Genomic DNA, 22304 nt, shown 5'->3' with positions numbered 1-22304 from the left:
GGACTGGTCACTTTGGGTGCTAGGTTATTTGAGAATGAATCCATATTCACCTAGCAGGTGTCATTATGGGTGGTGTTTAGACTCTAGTCACCTGCTGGAAATATTGCATTGGGGGTAGGTCATGGGGGTGCTTGTTTGATTTGTAAATTCATCTCATGACCTTTAGAAATAGCATTCAGAAGCTTCCTCTTCTGCTTTTGATTTTTCTGATTTGGTCAGTGAGGGGGAAGAATTGCTAATCTCATTATCACAGAATTTTTAAATGAAGTACATATAAGATTTAGGCTTCTGACTTTAAATCATCATTTGGTAGCAAATCAGTCTAGTTTAGCCTTTTAGGGTTGCTGCTTTTTCGGGGTTGATGAAGCAGTCAATTATGCAGAGCTTATTTCTCATCTTTTTCCTCGTTGTTGGTTTCTCAGAGGATTACCATCTGCTGCAAAAAACGTACTCTGGTTGACGGACAGGGCGTCCTCAGGTCCAGTTTTCATTGTCTCTCTCTCCTCACCTATTCCCTTCTTCTCCTATTTCACTTCTCGCATGTGGGTACATCCTCAGTCTCATAACACATTAAGTCTCTGTTTCTTTGATTGTTTAGGCCATGCTGCAATTTCTGTGTTCTTCTCCTGTCAGTGTCTTTGGGAGAAATGTGTACACAAAGGCAAAATGGCTTTCAAAGGAGGCGACATCCTCATTTCAGTCCTTGGTGCAGACATCAAATTGAAGGCCATTCAGCTGTACCTGATGATGGTTCTCTCAGCAGCCTGGAGATTAACCTCTTCTAAGGCGCTGAGCTATTTTTGAGGTAGAGGATGCAACAACATTAAAGCTAGAACCCATTAGGAAATCACTTTCATCATCTCTTCTTTTTCCAAATCAGTGCCTTTTTTTTTTTTTTTTGATCTCATAACCCTTTAATCTCCTTTGTAGCAAGCAGAACAAGGAGACTATTGGTTTGTGTTTGCATCTAGCGAAGTTAGGATCCTTGATAACAGCATCAGAAGACACCAAGGTATTAGAGAACTGTATAGAGAGGTGAATTTCATCTCTAGGTAGATGACTTAATGCAGAAGGTGCCCTGCTTTCCTTGTGCAGAACCGTAGTTTTTGTTGATGTTGTGCAAACCAGGCTCAAACTTTCCAAAAGACACAGCAGAAAGGCTTTTGTTGCATTATTTCTAAAGGCTTGAAGTTTCGAAGGGAAGAGATTTTGTTTTCCTCTCAGCTACACAATGGAGCTTTCAGAGAACCTCTTTTAAAAGGAATAGCTACAGCCTTTGTGTTGAAGGGTGTGTCTGTTGGCAGGGTCTGCTGATGCAGACAGACTGGCTGGTGATTAACAAAGGTCATTAGACTTTGGAATCTGGCACGCAGAGTCGGATGGTATGTCTTCTGTGTGTGGAAGGACGACTCCCAAGAAGCCAAGGCATTCTGGAGGTCCCCCCACCCCACCCCCAAACCCTTCTATAGAACAGGGTCTGGTCCAGATTGTCCTGCAGTAACCAGTGCTCTGCTGGGACTAAGGGACAAGCATATCAATCATGGGATAAAAGAACCTTCGGAGATCTTGGTGAATGACATTTGAGGAGGAGAAAGGTGCAGCTTTTCGGAAAGAAATGAAAACAGTTCATTCTTTGTTGGGAGAAGAAGAGCATAGGAGGAGCCCAGCCTGCTCTTCCACCGCTCATTTCTGATTGTCAGCCTAGCAGAATCCCAGAGAAGCCATGTTGTGCACGGAGGAGAAGCTCTGAGCTAAAATGGCTGCTCCTAAGCTCAGAGGACTAGGGCAGCTTAGTGAGTCTTAGAGCTTCAGTGACGCAGGAGCTCATATCTCTTGAAAGTGTGATAAACACATTCAGCAGAGCTGTGGCTTGTTTGGCTGAGATGAAAGGACTAAGCTTGGGGGATGGGGAGTGCACACTGGATGATCTGCTTTTTTCTGTGAAGTGTTCTAAATGCAGGAGTCGTCTGCACCATGGAAAAATTTGTTTTCAGGTCTAATGGACTGTGCGAAAGGAGAAGTGGGGTGGGGCCTCAGTGACTGCTGTAATTCGATCCAGAGCTGATAGCAACCTCTTCCACACAATTTGGGTTGGTGCTTAGACATAAAAGCTTGTGTATCTGGAATATTGAGACTTAGTTAGCTGAAAAGACTGGTGCACAGTTCAATGTTTATTGAAAAAGGATAAATTTCTGGGTGAAAGAAGAGGAGGTAAATATCTGCGTCTCACTGGGCAAGCTCAGTCTGTCCAGAGCTGGACCTGCCAGAAGTTATTTTAGCAGGCTATCAGCAGGAGTATTCTTTCATAGAAAATCCTCCTGCAATGGCTTCTTTTACTCCATTGACATATTGCTAGACTTTGTTCCCCTGCAGGAATAATTTATCTTTTACAATGAAAGTAGAGAAAGTTTCTATACAGTAAAAGTACAGATTTGGTTACAACTTTAGTTCTTGGCCATCTGGTTCTAGATTTCAGTGACTCAGTAGAGTTTGCGGTGAGCTCAATGAAGTAACTGACTCATTAAGATAATAACTGGGTATCTCAACTCAGGATATAAAGATAGGAAGGACTACACCTTCTAATACATTTTTAATTTAATGGTGGGACTCTCCATTGAGTTAGTGTGAAGCTATCTGTATATTTCTAAGCTATCTATATATTTCTGTCCCATAGTAAACAGCAGAATGAAGGTTAGCTGGGCAAGTTTTTCTTTATTCTTCATCAGGTTCACAGATTTTTATGCCCAAGTGTACACTTCACATTTGTAAAGGAAAAGAAGTAGGAAAAGATAAAGTCATGACTTAGAAGCCCCTCTGCAAAACCGTGAGTTTCTGTTGCCTTAATGTAAATGGAGGTACCAAGGTGCAACTTTAAACTAGAAACTGGATTGTCATCTAAAGTTGGTTGTTTGAGAATCTCATGAGAAATATTTTATGACCTAATTAGATTGGAGAAGCTAAGCTGTTAGGTTATAATTGGTAGGTAGTGAAAAGCAAATAACCATTTAGCTCATGGAAAGAAAAAAAATAAAAACCCCAACAAAAGCGTTTGGGGAATGGAGTAAAGAGGTGTATCCCAATATCAGTTACGATATTAAATTAAAATTATTTTAAAATTCTTATTTCTTAAAATTACTAAGATTGAAATAATAAAAGTTCTCTCTATCACCGCTCTGAGATTCAATACTATTTCATCATTTGGTGATAAAACATCAATGTTATATTAAAACAGCAAATAAAGATTAATATTTGTCCTTTCTTCTGTATGAACGTCTTTTTTGCTTCTGAGAAGGTTCTAGTTCAAAAAGAAAGTAGGTCCAATACAGAACTAAAGTCAGTATTAATTTACCAAGAAATTTGAATTCAGTCAAGAAATTCAGAAAATAGTAAAACTTTAGGCGATTTAAGGGTTTTTCTTTACAAATAGCATTAGAAGATATATTCATATCAAGCCAGAAAAAGTTTATCTGCTTTTCTTGATTCCTTCTTTGAAGTTATGAATCGAGGACATCATCCCTATTATGTTTGATTGCCTTCCTTTGGCCAGTGTTCCAACTGGTAGAGTTCAATAAGAGAAATCTGCTGGTATTAGAATTTTCCCGTTAATGGACTGCCGCCCCATCAGCTTGGGGGGTATGCGTTTAGTGCATCACCGAAGATGTTCTGTTCTGACTCCTGCCACAGGTTCCTAATGTGAGAGGGTAGACCCAGATCATGGAGGTGCTTCAGTGTGATGGCTGTGACTTCAGAGCCCCGTCTTATGAAGATCTCAAGGCGCACATTCAGGATGTCCACACAGCATTTCTGCAGCCAACTGATGTTGCCGAAGACAATGCGAATGAACCACGATCCGGGTCCATGAATGCCAGTAATCAGACGGAGGTGGAGTTTTCTTCTATAAAGGACGAATTTGTGATTGCAGAGGATTTATCAGGTAAATCTATACTAAACTCGGCATATCTGATGTATAGCGTTGCTCTCAACTATTTTGAGCCTGTTGTGCCCATGGTTCTTGATATGCTTGGTTTCTACAAAGTTTCTTGCTCTTTTGAGTCATTTTCATAGTTTGGGTGTCATGTTTCTGTTCTTGAGTATCTTCTTGAGTAGGTTATTGTCCTTTCAGCTTCCTTATGTCTCTTAGTTTCCTTTCAGTTTGGAGAACAAAGTAGTATCTCGAAAAGTTCTAAAATATTATAGTTTGTGAATAGTTTGTGAAACTTGTACTTTTATAGCTATGTGGCACATTAATGGAGATGAGATGACTGTTGTATCTAAAGTTGAACACTGCATCTTTATCTGTGAGAAGCAATATATGTATGTTCATTAATGCTTCGTTAATATTCTTCAGGGCCTCATCTTGAGCTGGTAGGCCTTTTGAGTGTGATGTTTATTAATGAAGAATAATTGAAAGGAAAAATTGATTTGCATGATTAAATTTCTTAATTCTCTTTGGCTTTGCTTTTCTCTTCCCACTTACCTTATGCTTTCTCTTTAGGTCAAAATGCAGCTGCATTGGGGACCGGAAGTTACTATGGCCACAGTCCAGGATATTACGGTCAGCATATTGCCCCCAATCCCAAACCAACAAATAAGTTTTTTCAATGCAAGTTCTGCGTACGCTACTTCAGGTCAAAAAACCTCCTCATAGAACACACTAGGAAGGTCCATGGAGCTCAAGCTGAAGGAAGTTCGGCGGGACCCCCTGTTCCAGGATCCTTAAATTATAATATCATGATGCACGAGGGATTTGGAAAGGTCTTCTCTTGCCAGTTTTGCACATACAAGTCACCAAGGAGGGCAAGAATAATGAAGCATCAGAAGATGTATCACAAAAACAATTTGAAGGAGGCCACTGCTCCCCCCCCTGCCCCTGCTCCAATGCCAGACCCTGTGGTCCCACCCGTGTCCCTGCAAGATCCCTGCAAGGAACTGCCAGCGGAAGTTGTGGAACGCAGCATCTTAGAATCCATGGTCAAGCCTTTGACCAAGTCCCGAGGCAACTTTTGCTGTGAGTGGTGCAGCTACCAGACCCCCCGCCGAGAACGCTGGTGTGACCACATGATGAAGAAACACCGTAGTATGGTCAAGATCCTTTCCAGTCTCAGACAGCAACAAGAAGGGACGAGTCTACCCGATGTGCAGAACAAGAGCGCCTCCAGCCCCACGCCCAACTCTACCTATCTGTCCATGAATGCTGCAAGCCGGGAGGTACCCAACACAAATGTCTCCAATTTCAGGGGCTCCATCAGCAACTCCATCATGAGACCCAATTCTTCTTCAGCTTCCAAGTTTTCACCTATGTCTTATCCTCAGATGAAGCCGAAGTCACCTCACAATTCTGGCCTTGTAAACTTGGCAGATAGATCGCGTTATGGAATGGCTGACATGACCAATTCTTCTGCCGATCTGGAAACTAACAGCATGCTGAATGACTCTAGCTCTGATGAAGAGTTAAATGAAATAGACAGTGAGAATGGTTTAAATGTTATGGATCACCAGACATCCGGCATGTCTGCAGAGCAGCTGATGGGCTCGGATGGCAACAAATTATTGGAGACCAAGGGCATTCCCTTTAGAAGATTCATGAACAGGTTCCAGTGCCCCTTTTGTCCTTTCCTTACCATGCATCGACGTAGCATCTCACGTCACATAGAAAACATCCACTTATCTGGAAAGACCGCTGTCTACAAATGTGATGAATGTCCGTTCACTTGCAAGAGCTCGTTAAAACTGGGGGCTCACAAACAGTGTCACACGGGTCCAACGTCAGATTGGGATGCTGTGACTTCCCAGAGTGAAAGCCTTTCCTCATCACTGAATGAAGGTGTAGTGTCCTACGAGGGCCCGAGCATCAATGGTAGAAAGTCAGCAGTCCTGGTGGATCCCTTACAGCCACCCCCACCACCCCCACCGCCTCCCCCGCCACCCTCACAGCCACAGCCACCACATCAGCTGCCACCCCAGCCCCAGCCCCAGCCCCCGCCGCCGCCACCACCCGTGCAGGCCCCACCTCTGCACCCTTACAAATGCACCATGTGTAACTACTCCACCACGACTCTGAAAGGGCTAAGAGTCCATCAGCAGCACAAACACTCGTTCTGCGACAACTTGCCAAAATTTGAGGGGCAGCCCTCCAGCCTGCCACTGGAAAGTGAGACCGACAGCCACCCCTCTTCCAGCAACACTGTGAAGAAAAGTCAGACCTCAATTCTTGGGTTGTCCTCCAAGAACAATTTTGTCGCTAAGGCCTCTAGGAAGCTCGCTAATGACTTCCCTCTCGATTTATCGCCCGTGAAAAAGAGAACCAGGATTGACGAGATCGCAAGCAACCTGCAGAGCAAAATTAACCAAACCAAACAGCAGGAAGATGCGGTGATCAATGTGGAGGACGATGAGGAGGAAGAGGAAGACAATGAAGTGGAAATAGAGGTTGAATTGGACCGGGAGGAGGAGCCAACAGAGCCGGTCCTGGAGGTACCCACTTCTTTTTCAGCCCAGCAGATTTGGGCGAGAGATGCCAGTGAACCCCAGAAGGAGCCCAACTTCAGAAACGTCACCCACGATTACAACGCCACCAATGGGGCCGAGATCGAGCTCACCCTTTCTGAAGACGAGGAGGATTATTACGGCTCCTCGACGAACTTGAAAGATCACCAAGTTCCCAGCACTGCTCTGCTGAATACCCAGACTCCTATCTACGGAACGGAGCACAACAGTGAAAATACAGACTTTAGTGACTCTGGAAGGCTTTACTATTGCAAACACTGTGACTTTAACAACAAATCTGCCCGGAGTGTCAGCACCCACTATCAACGAATGCACCCGTACATTAAATTCAGCTTTCGGTACATCTTGGACCCCAACGATCACAGTGCGGTGTACAGGTGCCTGGAATGCTACATTGATTACACCAACTTTGAAGACCTACAGCAGCATTATGGTGAACACCACCCAGAAGCCATGAATGTCCTCAACTTTGACCATTCAGACCTGATCTACCGGTGTCGCTTTTGTTCCTACACGAGCCCAAATGTGAGAAGCTTGATGCCGCACTACCAAAGAATGCATCCCACAGTGAAGATTAACAATGCCATGATATTTTCCAGCTATGTCGTGGAGCAGCAGGAAGGGCTGAATGCAGAATCCCAGACCCTGAGGGAGATTCTGAATTCGGCGCCCAAGAACATGGCGACGTCCGCCCCCATGGCTCGTGGCAGCATGCCAGCTACGTTTAATAAAAACACTCCTTCAAAGACCTTTACTCCAGAATGTGAAAATCAGAAGGACCCCTCGGTGAACACCGTTGTCGTTTACGACTGTGACGTTTGCTCATTTGCAAGCCCCAACATGCACTCTGTCTTGGTTCATTATCAGAAGAAACACCCTGAAGAAAAGGCTTCCTACTTTAGGATCCAGAAAACCATGCGAATGGTGTCTGTGGACAGGGGCTCTGCCCTTTCTCAGTTATCATTTGAGGTGGGTGCTCCAATGTCTCCCAAAATGTCCAACATGGGTTCCCCACCCCCCCCACAACCCCCGCCACCAGACCTCAGTACTGAGCTTTACTACTGCAAACACTGTTCCTACAGCAATCGGTCAGTTGTGGGAGTGCTTGTCCACTACCAGAAAAGACACCCAGAAATAAAGGTTACTGCCAAATATATCAGACAGGCTCCTCCCACAGCTGCAATGATGAGAGGGGTTGAGGGGCCCCAAGGCTCCCCTCGGCCACCTGCCCCCATGCAACATCTGAACCGAAGCAGCTCTGAGAGAGATGGCCCCCCTGTGGAGAATGAGATGTTCTTTTGCCAGCACTGTGATTATGGGAACCGGACGGTCAAAGGGGTACTCATTCATTATCAGAAGAAGCACAGAGACTTCAAGGCCAATGCGGACGTGATCCGGCAGCACACAGCCACCATCCGAAGCCTCTGTGACCGTAATCAGAAGAAGCCTGCCAGTTGCGTGCTTGTCCCCTCCTCTAATGTGGAGCGGGACAAAACGAAACTTCGAGCACTCAAATGTAGGCAGTGCTCATATACCTCCCCCTATTTCTATGCACTGAGGAAGCATATCAAGAAAGACCACCCTGCCCTGAAGGCCACAGTCACGTCCATCATGCGGTGGGCGTTTCTAGATGGTTTGATAGAAGCTGGCTACCACTGTGAGTGGTGCATCTATTCCCACATGGAGCCCAATGGTTTGCTCCTACATTACCAAAGGAGGCACCCAGAGCATTACGTTGACTATACTTACATGGCTACCAAACTCTGGGCTGGGCCAGACCCATCCCCTCCCTCTCTCACAATGCCAGCTGAAGCCAAAACATACAGATGCAGAGACTGTGTTTTTGAAGCTGTCTCCATCTGGGACATCACGAATCATTACCAAGCATTCCACCCCTGGGCCATGAATGGTGACGAGTCCGTGCTGCTGGATATCATCAAGGAGAAAGATGTGGTTGAGAACCCCATCCCTGCCTCTGAAGAGTTGGTGGGTCATGTGAATTGTGAAAACAGTGTGCCCATCCCACTGCCCGAGCAGGAGCCAGAGTGCCCTGAGGACGCGAGGCTTTCCCCGGAGAAAAGCATCCAGCTCTCTTCAGCGAACCCTGCCATCTCCTCCACCCCGTACCAGTGCACGGTGTGCCAGTCTGAGTACAACAACCTGCATGGCCTTCTTACCCATTATGGGAAGAAGCACCCTGGCATGAAAGTGAAGGCTGCTGATTTTGCCCAGGATATTGACATCAACCCGGGTGCCGTCTACAAGTGCAGGCACTGCCCGTACATCAACACCCGCATCCACGGCGTCCTGACCCACTACCAGAAGCGACACCCGTCCATCAAGGTGACCGCCGAGGACTTTGTGCACGACGTGGAGCAGTCAGCTGACATAGCCCAGAATGACGTGGAGGAGACCAGCAGGATCTTCAAGCAAGGATACGGCGCCTACCGCTGCAAACTGTGTCCATACACCCACGGTACTTTGGAGAAACTCAAAATCCACTATGAGAAGTATCACAATCAGCCTGAATTTGATGTCTTCTCCCAGTCACCCCCGAAGCTGCCAGTCTCCCTTGAGCCCGAGATAACCACTGAAGTGAGCCCCTCCCAGATCTCCGTCACCGAGGAGGAGGTGGGAGAGGAGCCCGTGTCCACTTCTCACTTCTCTACCTCGCACCTGGTCTCGCACACTGTGTTCCGGTGCCAGCTCTGCAAGTACTTCTGCTCCACGAGGAAGGGGATAGCCAGGCATTACCGCATTAAGCACAACAACGTCCGAGCCCAGCCAGAGGGCAAGAACAACCTCTTCAAGTGTGCCCTGTGTGCCTACACCAACCCCATCCGCAAAGGGCTGGCGGCCCACTACCAGAAGCGCCATGATATTGATGCATATTACACCCACTGCCTGGCAGCCTCCAGGACCATCAGCGACAAGCCCAACAAGGTCATCATCCCGTCCCCACCCAAGGATGACTCCCCGCAGCTCAGCGAGGAGCTCCGGCGGGCAGTGGAGAAGAAAAAGTGCTCCCTGTGCTCCTTCCAGTCCTTCAGCAAGAAGGGCATTGTGTCCCATTACATGAAGCGCCACCCAGGGGTGTTCCCCAAGAAGCAGCACGCCAGCAAGCTGGGGGGCTACTTCACCGCCGTCTACGCCGATGAGCACGAGAAGCCGATGGTGCTGGAAGAGGAGGAGAGAGGCAGCTTTGAGAAAGCCGAGGTGGAGGGAGGCGAAGCTCAGGAAATCGAGTGGCTCCCTTTCCGCTGCATCAAATGCTTCAAGCTCTCCTTCAGCACCGCCGAGCTGCTGTGCATGCATTACACCGACCACCACAGTCGGGACCTGAAGAGGGACTTCATCATCCTGGGGAACGGCCCTCGCTTGCAGAACTCCGCCTACCAGTGTAAGCACTGTGATAGCAAACTGCAAAGCACAGCGGAGCTGACCTCACACTTGAACGTTCACAATGAGGAATTCCAGAAGCGTGCCAAACGTCAGGAGAGGAGGAAACAGCTTTTGAGCAAGCAGAAATATGCAGATGGTGCTTTTGCAGATTTCAAACAAGAGAGGGTAAGGATATGTTTTGATTTCCCTTCCCCCAGGAGGCCTCTCATCACTGGTGCCCACATGCACTTCTTCGTTGCCAGCCAAACTGCTACAGGCTTCCTAGCGACTTAGCTTGCCAGAGAGCTCAATAAGTCAATTAAACATTTCGAGCTTGATTATCCCCAGTCTGTGCTCACCCTTCTCCACGGTCCCGTGCCCCTCCCTCTCACTCCTCCCGAGGCTCCCAAGGGGAGGGTTGGGGTGGTTTCTCTGGATTTCTCTCTGCCAAGTACCCTTATTTGAGGCCTAGTTCCGCGACGACGCTCGCTCTCTTTCCTAAGGCAGTTGTGGGCTGTCTCTGGGTCTCATTAGCGCTTCTCAGCCATGTCTCGGTCTGCAGTGTTGCTACATGAACCTAACATCTCAAGGAGTAGAATTTTTTACTTTTTAGTTTATTTTTTTATTTTTTTGTCAAGAAGCTCACTAATGGCGTAGCTATGCAACGGTTCACCTGCGTAGTTGAAATTGGTTTGAAAACCAGATAACTTGGTGGCAGTGACGATGAGGCTTCTGCACAGAAATCTTCTCTCCTCACAAGTCGTAACGTACTTGGGTTCCAGAGACTGCATAGCACGCAGGGTGCCACGACTCTGACGCATTCGTTATGTAAAAATACTCACATATATCTCCCTTGGTTTTTAACCTGCTAATCTGCTTTAAAATAAAATCTGCTAGTAAGCTGCAAGAATAAATGCCGGCTATGGAGGGAGGGCTCGGAGTACTGATGGCTACCACTGTATTTTACCAGCCTTTTGGTCACTTAGAAGAGGTGCCAAAGATCAAGGAGAGGAAGGTGGTGGGCTACAAGTGTAAATTCTGTGTGGAAGTGCACCCGACGCTCCGCGCCATCTGCAATCACCTCCGAAAGCACGTCCAGTACGGCAGCGTCCCGGCCGTGTCCGCCGCCGTGAAGGTGAGAACTGGGAAGGTCTGGATGAGCATTCTTGTGTGCGAGCGATTCGAGTTACTCATTAACCCCACTGCTCAAAGCAGCTCAGGAAAGGGCGTCCCCGAATGTGGGCATTCCTGAGTTATGCTTGGATTGGTCTGGCTTGTTTTGATTTCTTTGCAGGTTGGACCTTCCTCATCTTCCGTGTTTCGACCTGGTCGCGTTTCGGTCTGGTTCTCTTCCACGTGGATAGTTTGGTGGCAACAGAAGACCTGGGCCTCTCGGTACAGGAGGCTTTGGGTCACCCTGCTATTCTGCATGTAGTGCCATTAGGTGTTTACTCTTCCAAGTGGCTCGAGCTCTTGAGAGGAATCAAGTGGGTTCTGCCCCCATCATCTTCTGCCCCTCCCACTGCCTGACTCCTTACTGTTCTCATCTGGCTGACGATGCAGACAGCCCAGGAGAATCCGTCTTTACTTCTTATCCTGGGTCCTCTGAGGAGCGGAAGAGACATTAAATCTAAAACTAAAAGCCTTCAAGTCTCAGTTGGCCCTGAAAGCCTGTTGACCTGATTTATCTTCCCCACCCCCTCGCCTGGTATGTTACTGACAAGTGCCTTCCCTCTTCCCCCGCCGACCTTTATTAGGCCACCTGTTTTGAATATCATAATCCTAATAGCTACTGTTTCAATAACCACACTGCCATCTCTGCCTTCCAGGATATGCCCAAGCACTTGTACTTTTTGAGCAGAGAAGTTAGTTCAGGGCTCTGCTCTTTCGGGATATGTGAATATATTTTTTGTCATCTGCCCTTCCTGATCTTGTGTCCTGTTTTGCCAGTGTGGCATGGAGGTAAAGCTTCTCCTTTTCTTCTTTGAAGACTGAAGCCTTCTGGCTGTCGGCAGAACAGTGGCACCCAGGGGCAGCGGCGTCAGCTTCTTCCATGCCACTGCGGTGTGTCCCAGCCTTGTTTCCTGGACTCACTCAAGGGAGACAGAGCAGCTCTTCCTGTGTAATCAGTAATCCAAGGAGCCACCTCGAAACATGAATAACTTAAAATCAGGCTGCTTCCTAATATTTTTGAATTGCTTATACAGCAACCTTCCGTCAAGGGGTGAAGTCACAGTCTGCTGGGGCAGGGATGAGTGTAGGGACAGGGCAGGGTCTTTCACTTTCCTTTTATTTCGTAAGGAAGGCCCAAGGCTCCTAGATGCCCAAACTACTTGGCTTTTCCCCTTCTTCCCTCCCTCCCTCCCTCCTTTCCTTCCTTTCTTTTCTTTAAGCCATAACCCTAACCTTGCTTTATGTCAGTTTAGGTAGGATCACAATTTGAATTTTCTTTTTAAGATGGGAGATAAGTGAGTGAACTGTCTTCAAATTGAGAGAGCCCTTCTCTCACATTTCCCGGGTAGTAGCACCTTATCTGTTGCCTTAAAATGCCACCACTGCATGAAGAATGGCAGTCAGGTTTGCCCTCCCTCTTGGGGGAGCCGGAGAGGCAGGGAAGAAAGCTCCGACAGAAAGCGCTGACGAGTGTGGGAGAATGAAGGGAGAGGAAGAAAGCCTGGGCAAATGATGATGGATATTTATTTTGTTGGTGGGGCATGTGTGTGTGTGTGGTTCTCTTAGCAGGAGGCTGAAGACCCTTCCCACTTGTTTCTGGATGGATTGGAAGCAGCCAAAGATGCCAGTGGCACCCTAGTGGACCGGGTGGATGGTGAACACTGCTTGCTTGATGGAATGTTGGAGGATGAAACCCGGCCGGGGGGATACCATTGTAGTCAATGTGACAGAGTCCTGATGTCCATGCAGGGGCTGCGTTCTCATGAGAGGAGCCACCTGGCCCTGGCCATGTTTACCCGCGAGGACAAGTACAGCTGCCAGTATTGCTCCTTTGTTTCTGCTTTCAGGCACAAGTAAGTGCTATCGAGTGGTTGCAAGTGGTAACTGGGAGGAGGTGTCGTAGTGAACGGCAGTTAAATTAGAGCAGGAGAAGCTTGGAGGAGTCAGAAGGCCCCATTCATGGTTCACTCCTGCTGTTTAGTTGCCTGTTACCTTGAACCTCAGTCACCTCATCTGTCAGATGGGGCTAAGAACAGGAGATTGCTTGGTTGACATTAGATTTGACTAATGCAGGCATTTTAAAAAATAATTTTGGAGGTATTGCTGTGATTTACACAAAGAAAAAACAGAGAGTAGGTACGTTTACTGGTGTATCTGTCAAACATTCACCCAGAACCTAATCATTAGTTGAGGAGTAAAGTTCTATTTGGGAAATTTGAGTGGCTAGGAGGTAAAATTAGGACTGTTAATCCACTATGGGATGAAAGAATGATTGCTTGATTTATTTTAAAAAGACCTTGAAAGGGAGTTAAGTGGATGGACACCAAAGAGGTACTTGACGTACAGTAGATGAGAGGGTGCTTCCTGTTGCCCATCAGAGCTTGGAAATTGTAAATTTGGGGTCTTGTGTAAGGCTTTTCAGGGTGAGGGGAAGAGGGGTGGCTCTGAGAAGAAACAACCTTTTGTTGCCTTTCTCTTTTCAACTGTATAAGAGAGATAAATGTTCAATAATGTGTTCTACAGTCTTGGATGAAGGTGACTGATTGTAAGACTGACATGCTGTTTATTTTTATGATAATTGAAAATAAATGATGGGCTGTTTGCTTCTTTAAAAAGATAAAGTGATAGTTAGTGGATGTTGAAAGGCAGGACGAGGCAATGCTTCTGCAGAGGTTAGAATGGGTTATAAACTCTTTATTATTATTCAGAGCCTAATATCTAATCTTTGTCATCAGTTCCAGGCACTGGCAGAAAACTTGAGTAGTTCTCATCAATTCAATAAGTATTTTTGGTACAGCGTCTGTCACATTTTCTGACACACAGTAGAACCTCAATAAATCATTGTGAATAAATGAATATGCCTTGTGCTAGGCACAGTGCTAGAGCCTTTGGGGGAATATAAAGATGAGTCGGGCATGGTCAATGATGTGAGGGAATTTAGATTTGAGTTAGTTGGTTTATCAATAAAGCAAGCATACAAATAAATGACTTGGCAAAATAAGGCACATATCTTTAAAGTATATACATATATACATATATATGTGTATGTATATATATATACATATTGTGTGTGTGTATATATATATCAATAAAATGCTGTGAAGTTTCAAAGAAGGGAAATGTTACGACTTTGGAAGAATAAGAGAGGTTTATGGAGTCGGGAGCATTTGAGTCAAGTCTTAAAGGAGGAGGCTAGGACTTGAGTTGCTTGGAAAGGACAAAGGGTGTGGAGGAAAAGATGCAGGAGCACAAGCCTGAGGCAGAGCGTGTGGGGTGGGGAAGGGTGGGGGCGCCGCAGCTCAGTGATCTGTAAATTACGCCTAAAGGAATAGTGGAAGATGAAACCTGAATACTTGAGTAGAGACCACATTTGGAGTGTCTGAATGAGGCATTTGTACCTCATCACTTACCTTACGGGCAGAGGAAAGCTCTGAGATGAACAAATTCACCATGATTGCTAATTTTTGTTGACACTCACTGTGGACCAGGCGCTGTGCTAAGCGCTTCGATGTATGATCTCATTTTATTCTCAAAACAGCCCTGTGAGGTATGGTCCCGTTATTATCCTATTTTATAGAAGAACAGTGGAGGCCTTTTAGTATCGAGAGCTTATATACCTTGCCCAAGGCCACACAAGGGGTAAGTAATAGCTGGGATTTGATCCCAGGCAGTCTAACTTCATAGCTTATGTTCTTGTGTTGAAATAAAAGAAAGAGGGAGACCAATGAGGAGGCAGTGATAGGAGCTAGTCCAAGAAGTTAGGATGGAACTTGGGGAATGGTTGCGGGAACAAGGATAAGCCTGCCTTGGAGAAAATGATTTCAGGGAGGGGATGAGGGACAAAGTAGAGTACAAATGGCACCTAGGTTTTCAGTCTGGTTGGCTGAGAGAATGGTAGTGCCCTTTATAGAAACAAGGGGATGAAAAAGAGAGTTTGTTTTGCAGAAAAAAGGGGAAAACAAAATTGACGGTTTAGGGAGGGTTGAGTTTACAGATAGCTAAGGGGCATCCAGCGGGAGACGCCCAGAGGCGGTTCAGAGTGCGGCCTAGAAGTGCAGGAGGACTTTGCAGGTTTAGATGGTAAGCAGTGCCAAGCCCAAATGAGTCACGTAGAATGGGATCTAGTTCTTTGGGGTAGCAGAACTTCTTCCCACACCTTGTTTGGTCGATTGATTTATTTCTTTTAGACTAGTAATACTTATAAAGTGCTGGGAACGCGTTATAATCAAGTGCCTGCCTTACAAGTTGCTTCTGGAAGACTGATGTCTACAGCAGCAAACATGATTGCGTTTATCAGAGGTATAAGCAGCCTCTAAATACACCTGCGTATTTACAAACACATTGGAAACAGACAGCCCCCTGCAAGTAGTTCAGTCACTGAGAAACCTCCCTTCCCCACTCAAATGCTCACCTCTTCTTTCCTTTAGCTTCCTCTCCTTTTAGAGTAGGTACAACTCTTGCCTTTTTTTATTTTTATTTTTGTAAGCGCTCTCATTGGAAAGTAACAAAACGACTTTGAACAGCTTAGAAATGGGATTTCTGGAAAAGGGCGATGAGAAAATGTTGTGCGCCATTTTTAATCCTGTCGTTTTCCTCTTTTTTCTCTCCTTCTACATCCAGTTTGGATCGTCACATGCAAACCCACCACGGACACCACAAACCATTCCGATGCAAACTCTGCTCCTTCAAGTCCTCCTATAACAGCCGGCTGAAGACACATATACTCAAAGCTCACGCTGGTGAGTGGGTTTTTGTGACGCGTAAGTTCTCTGAGTTTGAAATCCAGGGGTCTTCCCTGAGTGACATTTTAAAAGTGTCTTGCCCCCACATGTGAAAATACATTATTATTGCGGTGGTTCGTGTTTAGTTTTATTTTCATCTAATAAGTAAAAATTAACCACCCAAAGCCAACATAATACCAAGCTTGTCACCCACGTCACAGTTGATTCATCCTACTAACAGGTATACCTACTAACAGATTCATCTTAACAACTTTTGTTAGAGAAATTTCTAAGTTCCCTAGTCTTTCTAATGGAAATACAAGGATTGTGACATCCACTAAAGATAATTCCCAACTAAAATAACATTATAATCTTGAGGAAGTTCAAAGGGGCAAAGAGAACTCAAGACACGTAAGATTTCTCCTGAGATGCCTTAGGTACATTTCCATACCAAGAGGTGACTTTGGGTGGTGAATGTCCAGGAACCGTACTGGTCTCTGTCACTCTATCGTTTTGTCTCCTTGTGCTTGCCTCATAAACTACCTACCAGGCTCTGCACTAAGCATGTTACATTCATCATTTTGTTTAATCCTCATGACAATCCCAAAGGGCAGGTGGTGTTGTCACCCTCAGTTTCAGATGAGGAGAGACGCAGAGTGAAGTGATCTGCTCAAAGCCGTATAGTCCATTCACTAAGAATTTGACTCCAGAACAAATTCATCCTTGTTACTGACAAGATGCTACCCCTCTCTCTTTTCTGTTCTTCTCTACTTTGCATATGCTAGAGGATGCCCACAGGTAGCTAATCAGAACTCAGCCAAGAGAGAAAAGAGGCGATGTAGGAGTGACAGTGGGGTGGATTCAGCCGAGAGAAAAGAAGCGTGATGTGGGAAAGGCAGCAGGGCGGGTTCTGGGGACTTGTCCATGACGTTCTCCGTCACTCTCAGAAGCCCAGCTCAACAGCAGACTGTGGCCCTCTCAGGTTTTGCAAGCCTTAGAGGAACTTGCATCAAACACAAAGGAAAATTGGGGAAACGAAGGCCTCAGCTAAGGTACTTAGAATTCTAGCTGAAATCTAGTTTTAAATTTGTAGTCAACTAGAGTTCCTCTGTCTCATTAATTATTAGCTTCCCTTGTGTGGTTATAAAATTCATCCAGAACCTGAGTCATTCACTTCTGCCATTTTCTCATTCCCTATGGAAATAGGATCTTGTCTCTGCTGTCTCCTGAGTGTTGAGTCCTGTTGAGCTGGCTTAATGGAGTAAAACTACTGAAGTCTTCCAGATACCCTAAGCCCCACTGGGGGTGGAGGGTGGGACGGGGAGATTAGCCAAATGTGCTTTTCTCTGTTAGTATTTTTGTATCTCCAGGAAAATTCTACCCAAGTCTGTGGAGTAAGAGGCTTCAGGGTTCAAGTCACTCTTTTCTAATTCTATATTGTAAATTATTCAGCTGGGAAACCATCCTAGTGAGTTTTTTCCTATAGGCCTCAGCCTTGTCAAAGTGCTTTTACCAGTGGGAGTTGGGTAAATGATTTGGCCTGTAGGAAGGGCTTTAAAAGAGTGCCAGGGGCTGCACACTGGCTCCAGGGCACTGAGCTGAAGTGTATGTTCTTAGAGCTGACCAAGCAGACTGGCCTGTGCTCACTGATTGGAGAGAAGGAAACATCCAGAGAGACAGAGTAGGAGCAATGTAATTCAGCTCTCTACACACCTGGAACCTTGGTGTTCATGACATGGTTCTTAGCTACCGACAGTGGCTTAGCTTGGAGAAAGCCAGTACATTTTCCAAAGGGACTCTTGACTCATCTTGTCTGTTCTAGATGGATTATTTTATTTTATTTTAGAGGATAAAAAGTTGTATAAACTAACCCAAATAACTTGGATGTGAATTCTCTCTCAAGTTGTGCTACTTAAAACCACCAAACAAAATTCATATAGCAGGCTTGCATTTAAAAAAATTGAAAAATTGAATCAGGAGAGCAGCAGTGATACACACACACACACACACACACACACACACACACACACACACACACACAACATATACATGATTAGTAAATCCCGTTATTCACGGTCCAGCTTTATCCTGTAACTCCTGTGGTTGGGGGTACAACAGACGGGAGTTCTGTTTGAACCCTCTGACTTCTTTGAACTTCTGTTCTGCCTTGGGCTGTAGCATGTTACATAGCTCAAGGTTAGTTTAGAGACTTTCTTGAAAATACAATCTCTGGGGCTCATCAGTGATGAAAAGGAGGCTTAACGCAGAACTTGGGGTGCTGGGCTCACTTCACATGCAAAAACATTTAGTGGCAGAATAATGACCATCTCAGCTAGGTGAGGCAAAGGTGGAGGTTTACCTTCTAATTCCTGCTTCCCTGAGTGAACTGGGAACCATCAGCTCCGTCCTCGGTTCATCTTCACTGGTCCACAGAACTTTCATTACTAAGGATCCTTTCTCCTCTCATTCCTCTACTTCCTTCTCTTCTCCTCTGGTTTTTAAATTTCACTGTAAAAATAAATTTAAAAAATACACGTTTATTAGAGAAAATTTGAAATTGAAAGCAATATAATCAATCATATATAATTTTATTATCTAAAGACCACTGTTTTTAACATTTAATATTTCTTTTTGACCATTTCCACTCTAACTATTTTAACATTTGTGATTATAATTTAAACTAAAATATATTATGCCTTCCTATGTATTTTTCTGAGTGTAAGCATTTTTCTGTTGTTATAAACTCTTTGAGAATTTATTTTAATGAACAATAATTCATCAAGAAGATAGGCCCACATTTACTTGAAATCATTTCCCTATGGTTGGAAATGTAGGTTGTTTCATACTTTTTCAAGCAGAAATAAATGTTTATTTCTAAATAGAGCTTTCTATGTATTAAAGGATATTTCCTTAATATAAACTCTCAGAAGTGGAATCACTGCATTGCAGGTATGACCATCCAAAGCCTATTGTTACAAAAAGCAAAATTGCTTTCTGAGTTTATCTGTCCAACAGCATAAATGCCCATTTCACACTCTTGCTTCTTAAAATGCAGTTAATTGAAAAGCTGACTTAGGGCAAAGGTAAATCATACTCTAATTTAATTTAGTCATAGTGATTTGTCCTGTATCTCAGTGCTATAAAAATAATTAAAAGAAAAAACTTATTTCTATGTAACTGTCCTGTTTATTGAAGAAAGTGGAGCTATACATACGTACGCACACGCATTTATATATATATACAACACTCCCTTAAAAAAACTTGTTTTTTACCCATTTCTGTACTATTGATTACATAGGGAAGTAGAGTTTTATGCTGAGGTTTGTGAATTGGTCCCCCCGAAAGCCCATTATGGAATGTGTGGAACTGCGGAGGTATATAGTCAGCAAGGAAGTGAAGAATGAGAACAGCACGTTAGAATTTGCACTGTGTGACTTTGTGCTGGAAAGCCACTGATAGACCCCTGGAATAAGAATTAAGCGTGTTATTTTCTGCAGATGTTATAGAGGCCACCTTGAATGAAAACTGACATGGCTGTTTCTAGTATAGAGAGGGAGGAAGAGAGATGGGAAGCCTTTCTGACAGAGGTTTCATAGACATTTGGTATCATTCCCTGTGAGGGAACAACCCATGAGCTCTTCCATGTAAGTAGACCGTGAAATGAAAAGGAACCAGGTCACTTGATTATGGAGCTCTCCTAAGAGTCTCAATCCCAAAGGAGTGCTGTGGTTGTAGGAGTGGGCAGGCGGTTGGTCTGCGAGGGTTAGACTGTGAAGCGCGAGAAGCACTTCTCTAGTGTGAATTTACCACGTTATTTTTCTTTTGTTTTCCACCCCTCCTTATGTCCTCCTCCCTCGTTTTCCTTTTCTGTCCCTTGCCCCGATCTTCTTCCAGGTGAACATGCCTACAAGTGTTCTTGGTGCTCATTTTCCACCATGACAATCAGCCAGTTGAAGGAACACTCCCTCAAGGTCCATGGAAAAGCCCTGACCCTCCCCAGGCCACGAATTGTCAGCCTTCTCTCCTCACACACCCACCACTCCTCCCCAAAAGCTGCCCCGGCCGAAGAAGTGGAAGACTCCAATGGTAAAAATGGGCTTCCAAGCCAGAATGAACCACTTAGGGTTGAGGCGGGCTGGGATTAATTGCCAGTCATTCTTTCTAGAGAAAATCTGACACGAAAAAACATGGCAGCTCAAGGGAAGGAAGAAATGTGAAAAGGTTGGAACAGTATAGAAATTGGAAGTTGAAAGTGTTGTGAATTCTGAATGTCTGGTGTTGACTTGTGTGCGCGTTGCTTGTGGAAAGAGCATGATGTGTGCAATGGGTTAGTGTTTGATTCTTCCACTGTATTTGCAAGCAAGAAAGCAAAAGGAATACCAGACAGGTTTATTTCCTTGTTTACTTACTTATATCCTGTCTTGTTCTAAAAAAAATGTATGTTTTATGAAGTGTTTGGGGTGTGAGATGTGTAAGTTAACGACATAGAATTCAGAGTAGGAATGGAAAAGGTGAATGGGTGGGGCAAATATGTCTGATTGGGTCACAAGATAATTTAGGGGTAATGCATTGATTTCTTACAGATGAAGGATGTTGAGAAAGCATCAGGGAGGAGGGTTTAACTGCCCAGTTTTGGAGCCTCTGGAGAAATACAGAAAGTCATGGAGGGGTCTTCTTAGAGAGAGATCATTGCAGGTGTGGCATAGTGAGCAAAGGGATGGTTGTTTTGATTACAAGAAACAAGTGTTCTGATTACTCAGCTCACCCCAAGAGAATGCAGAACCAGGTGCTTAGAGGAGGAAATCTAGATTCTGAGAGATATAGAAGACCCTAGAGCTATTCTCTTTCATGCCCCTCTATTGCCCAAATCCCTTCTGCAGCATCTGTAGTAACCAGTTATTTACCACCAGCTTGACTACTTCCTGGGTCAGGGAACAGGCTGGGCTGTTTCCCAAGGTCTACTATTACGTTCTTGGGAGGAGCTTAGTGGACTGGAAAGAAAGTTCATGGTCTCTTGGAAACAAAGGCTTGGCTTTGAATCTTAGTTCTCTCAATGCCAGTTGTGTTTTCCTGGACAATCTTAGTTTCCTAAGCTCTCATATAAATAAAATTGGATGAAGATAACTACTTCAACCAATTACCTTGAGAGATTAATGAGAATGCCTCATAAAACATCTGATATATAGTAGGTATTTAACAAATGGTCATTTTGTTCCTATGATTTTCATCCTTTGATTGAAATTCTGGCCTTTGGGACCATTTATAACAAGCATGAGTTTTGGGTTATTTTTAATGTAAGGGTTTAAAAATATAGACTCTTCAGGTAATCTGAAGATCTGACAGCCCAACATGTCAACATGGTCTAATTATCAGATTATCAAGAGAGTAAATGAGTGATCTTTATTCATGAGGTCTATAAGAAGACAACTGTGGGAGGGAAAGGAAAGGTAAGTCCTGAGGCTAAAAGCTGCCTTTATTGAGTTGCAAAACTTGGTGGCCTTTTCTTTGCAAATCATTAAACACAATAGCCAATAGCTCCTCACTGGTATCTCTGTCATAAAGGACTTTCGTTTAACAGAGTAGGCTTGTTATTATGATTATGGCTTGTGATAAACGAGGCACACTGTCTCCTCAACTGTCGTGTGGTAGTTTAAAATGTAGGAGGAAGTGTGTTTTGTTGTTGTTTTCCAGGAAGACTTTGAGTCTCAGAGCTAGGGGTGGGGGAGAGCACATGTGAAAGGGTTCAGAAAATGGCCCCCTGTGCACCTTGAGATTCTGTGTATTGGAAAAAATTGTTTGCAACAAAGGGCAAAATATAATTTGATGTAAATTGTAAGATCTTTATTAACATGATTTTTAATTAATTGCTTTCATCTGAAATGGAAGCTACACCTGTGGAGGCGTTTGGGTGAAACTGATTCATCCAAATACCATTTCCAGCAAAGACTTTACCTGGGACATTTCTCTCAATGTTAATACCTTCTTTTTCCTTTGTCCTTCTCACTTGAAAGGTGGGTCTCAGTCACAGGACAAGAGAATCCCACAGACCATCCACTGCATGGATTATCTTCCTCAGCATAGGCTAACAGAGTTAAGTTTAATCAATTTCCTGAGTCCAGACTCATCACCAAGAGCTATACTATGCATAGAATAAAATGAATACAGTACCAGTACTATTCTATTCTTCCATCAGCTTAAAATATTTAGAAGATATTATCAGTACCTACGTCTGAACTAACCACAACCCTAAGCCTGAGGCCTAACCTTTTTTGGGGGTGATTGCAGATTCTCGGAAGCTAGACTGGGTTAGGACCATGGGGAGGGAGGGTGGAGACAGAAACATGATGATATGATTTTGAGTCACTCTCTGTGTAACACAAATTGTCTTTATTCAGCCACGGGAAGATAATTTGCAGTATATAAAAGCGGGATTTTAATTCCTTCTAAAGGAAGAACCTAGTGACTGTGAAAGCCCAGGTTAGCAACTCTGTAGTGAGGCGTCCACAAAAGTCATTGGACCTA

The 22304-nt window shown here is 44.7% G+C and overlaps 1 protein-coding gene across 7 annotated transcripts in view; it reads left to right on the top strand.

Annotated features, from left to right (window-relative positions):
• ZNF462 (zinc finger protein 462) overlaps positions 1–22304 on the top strand; it is a 134496-nt gene that overhangs the window by 52897 nt on the left and 59295 nt on the right. For 4 of the 7 annotated variants that reach the window (XR_012495875.2, XM_074330792.2, XM_074330791.2 and 1 more), the window contains exons 2-7: positions 3685–3934; positions 4496–10074; positions 10859–11023; positions 12628–12914; positions 15682–15800; positions 19677–19868. Coding sequence is in view for 6 of the 7 variants with exons in the window: in XM_074330792.2 (XP_074186893.1) it covers positions 3715–3934; positions 4496–10074; positions 10859–11023; positions 12628–12914; positions 15682–15800; positions 19677–19868 (6562 nt within the window). In the remaining variant the exon portion in view is untranslated. The remainder of the gene's footprint in view (positions 1–3684; positions 3935–4495; positions 10075–10858; positions 11024–12627; positions 12915–15681; positions 15801–19676; positions 19869–22304) is intronic. The other 3 variants (XM_074330798.2, XM_019734207.3, XM_074330795.2) reach the window with 3 other exon arrangements.

This window comes from Rhinolophus sinicus, chromosome 16, assembly GCF_057876585.1.
Source record: "Rhinolophus sinicus isolate RSI-liver-muscle chromosome 16, RSI-T2T, whole genome shotgun sequence".
Taxonomy (NCBI): domain Eukaryota; kingdom Metazoa; phylum Chordata; class Mammalia; order Chiroptera; family Rhinolophidae; genus Rhinolophus; species Rhinolophus sinicus.
Note: the sequence above shows the minus strand (reverse complement) of the source record. Positions and strands in the feature narration are given on the sequence as shown.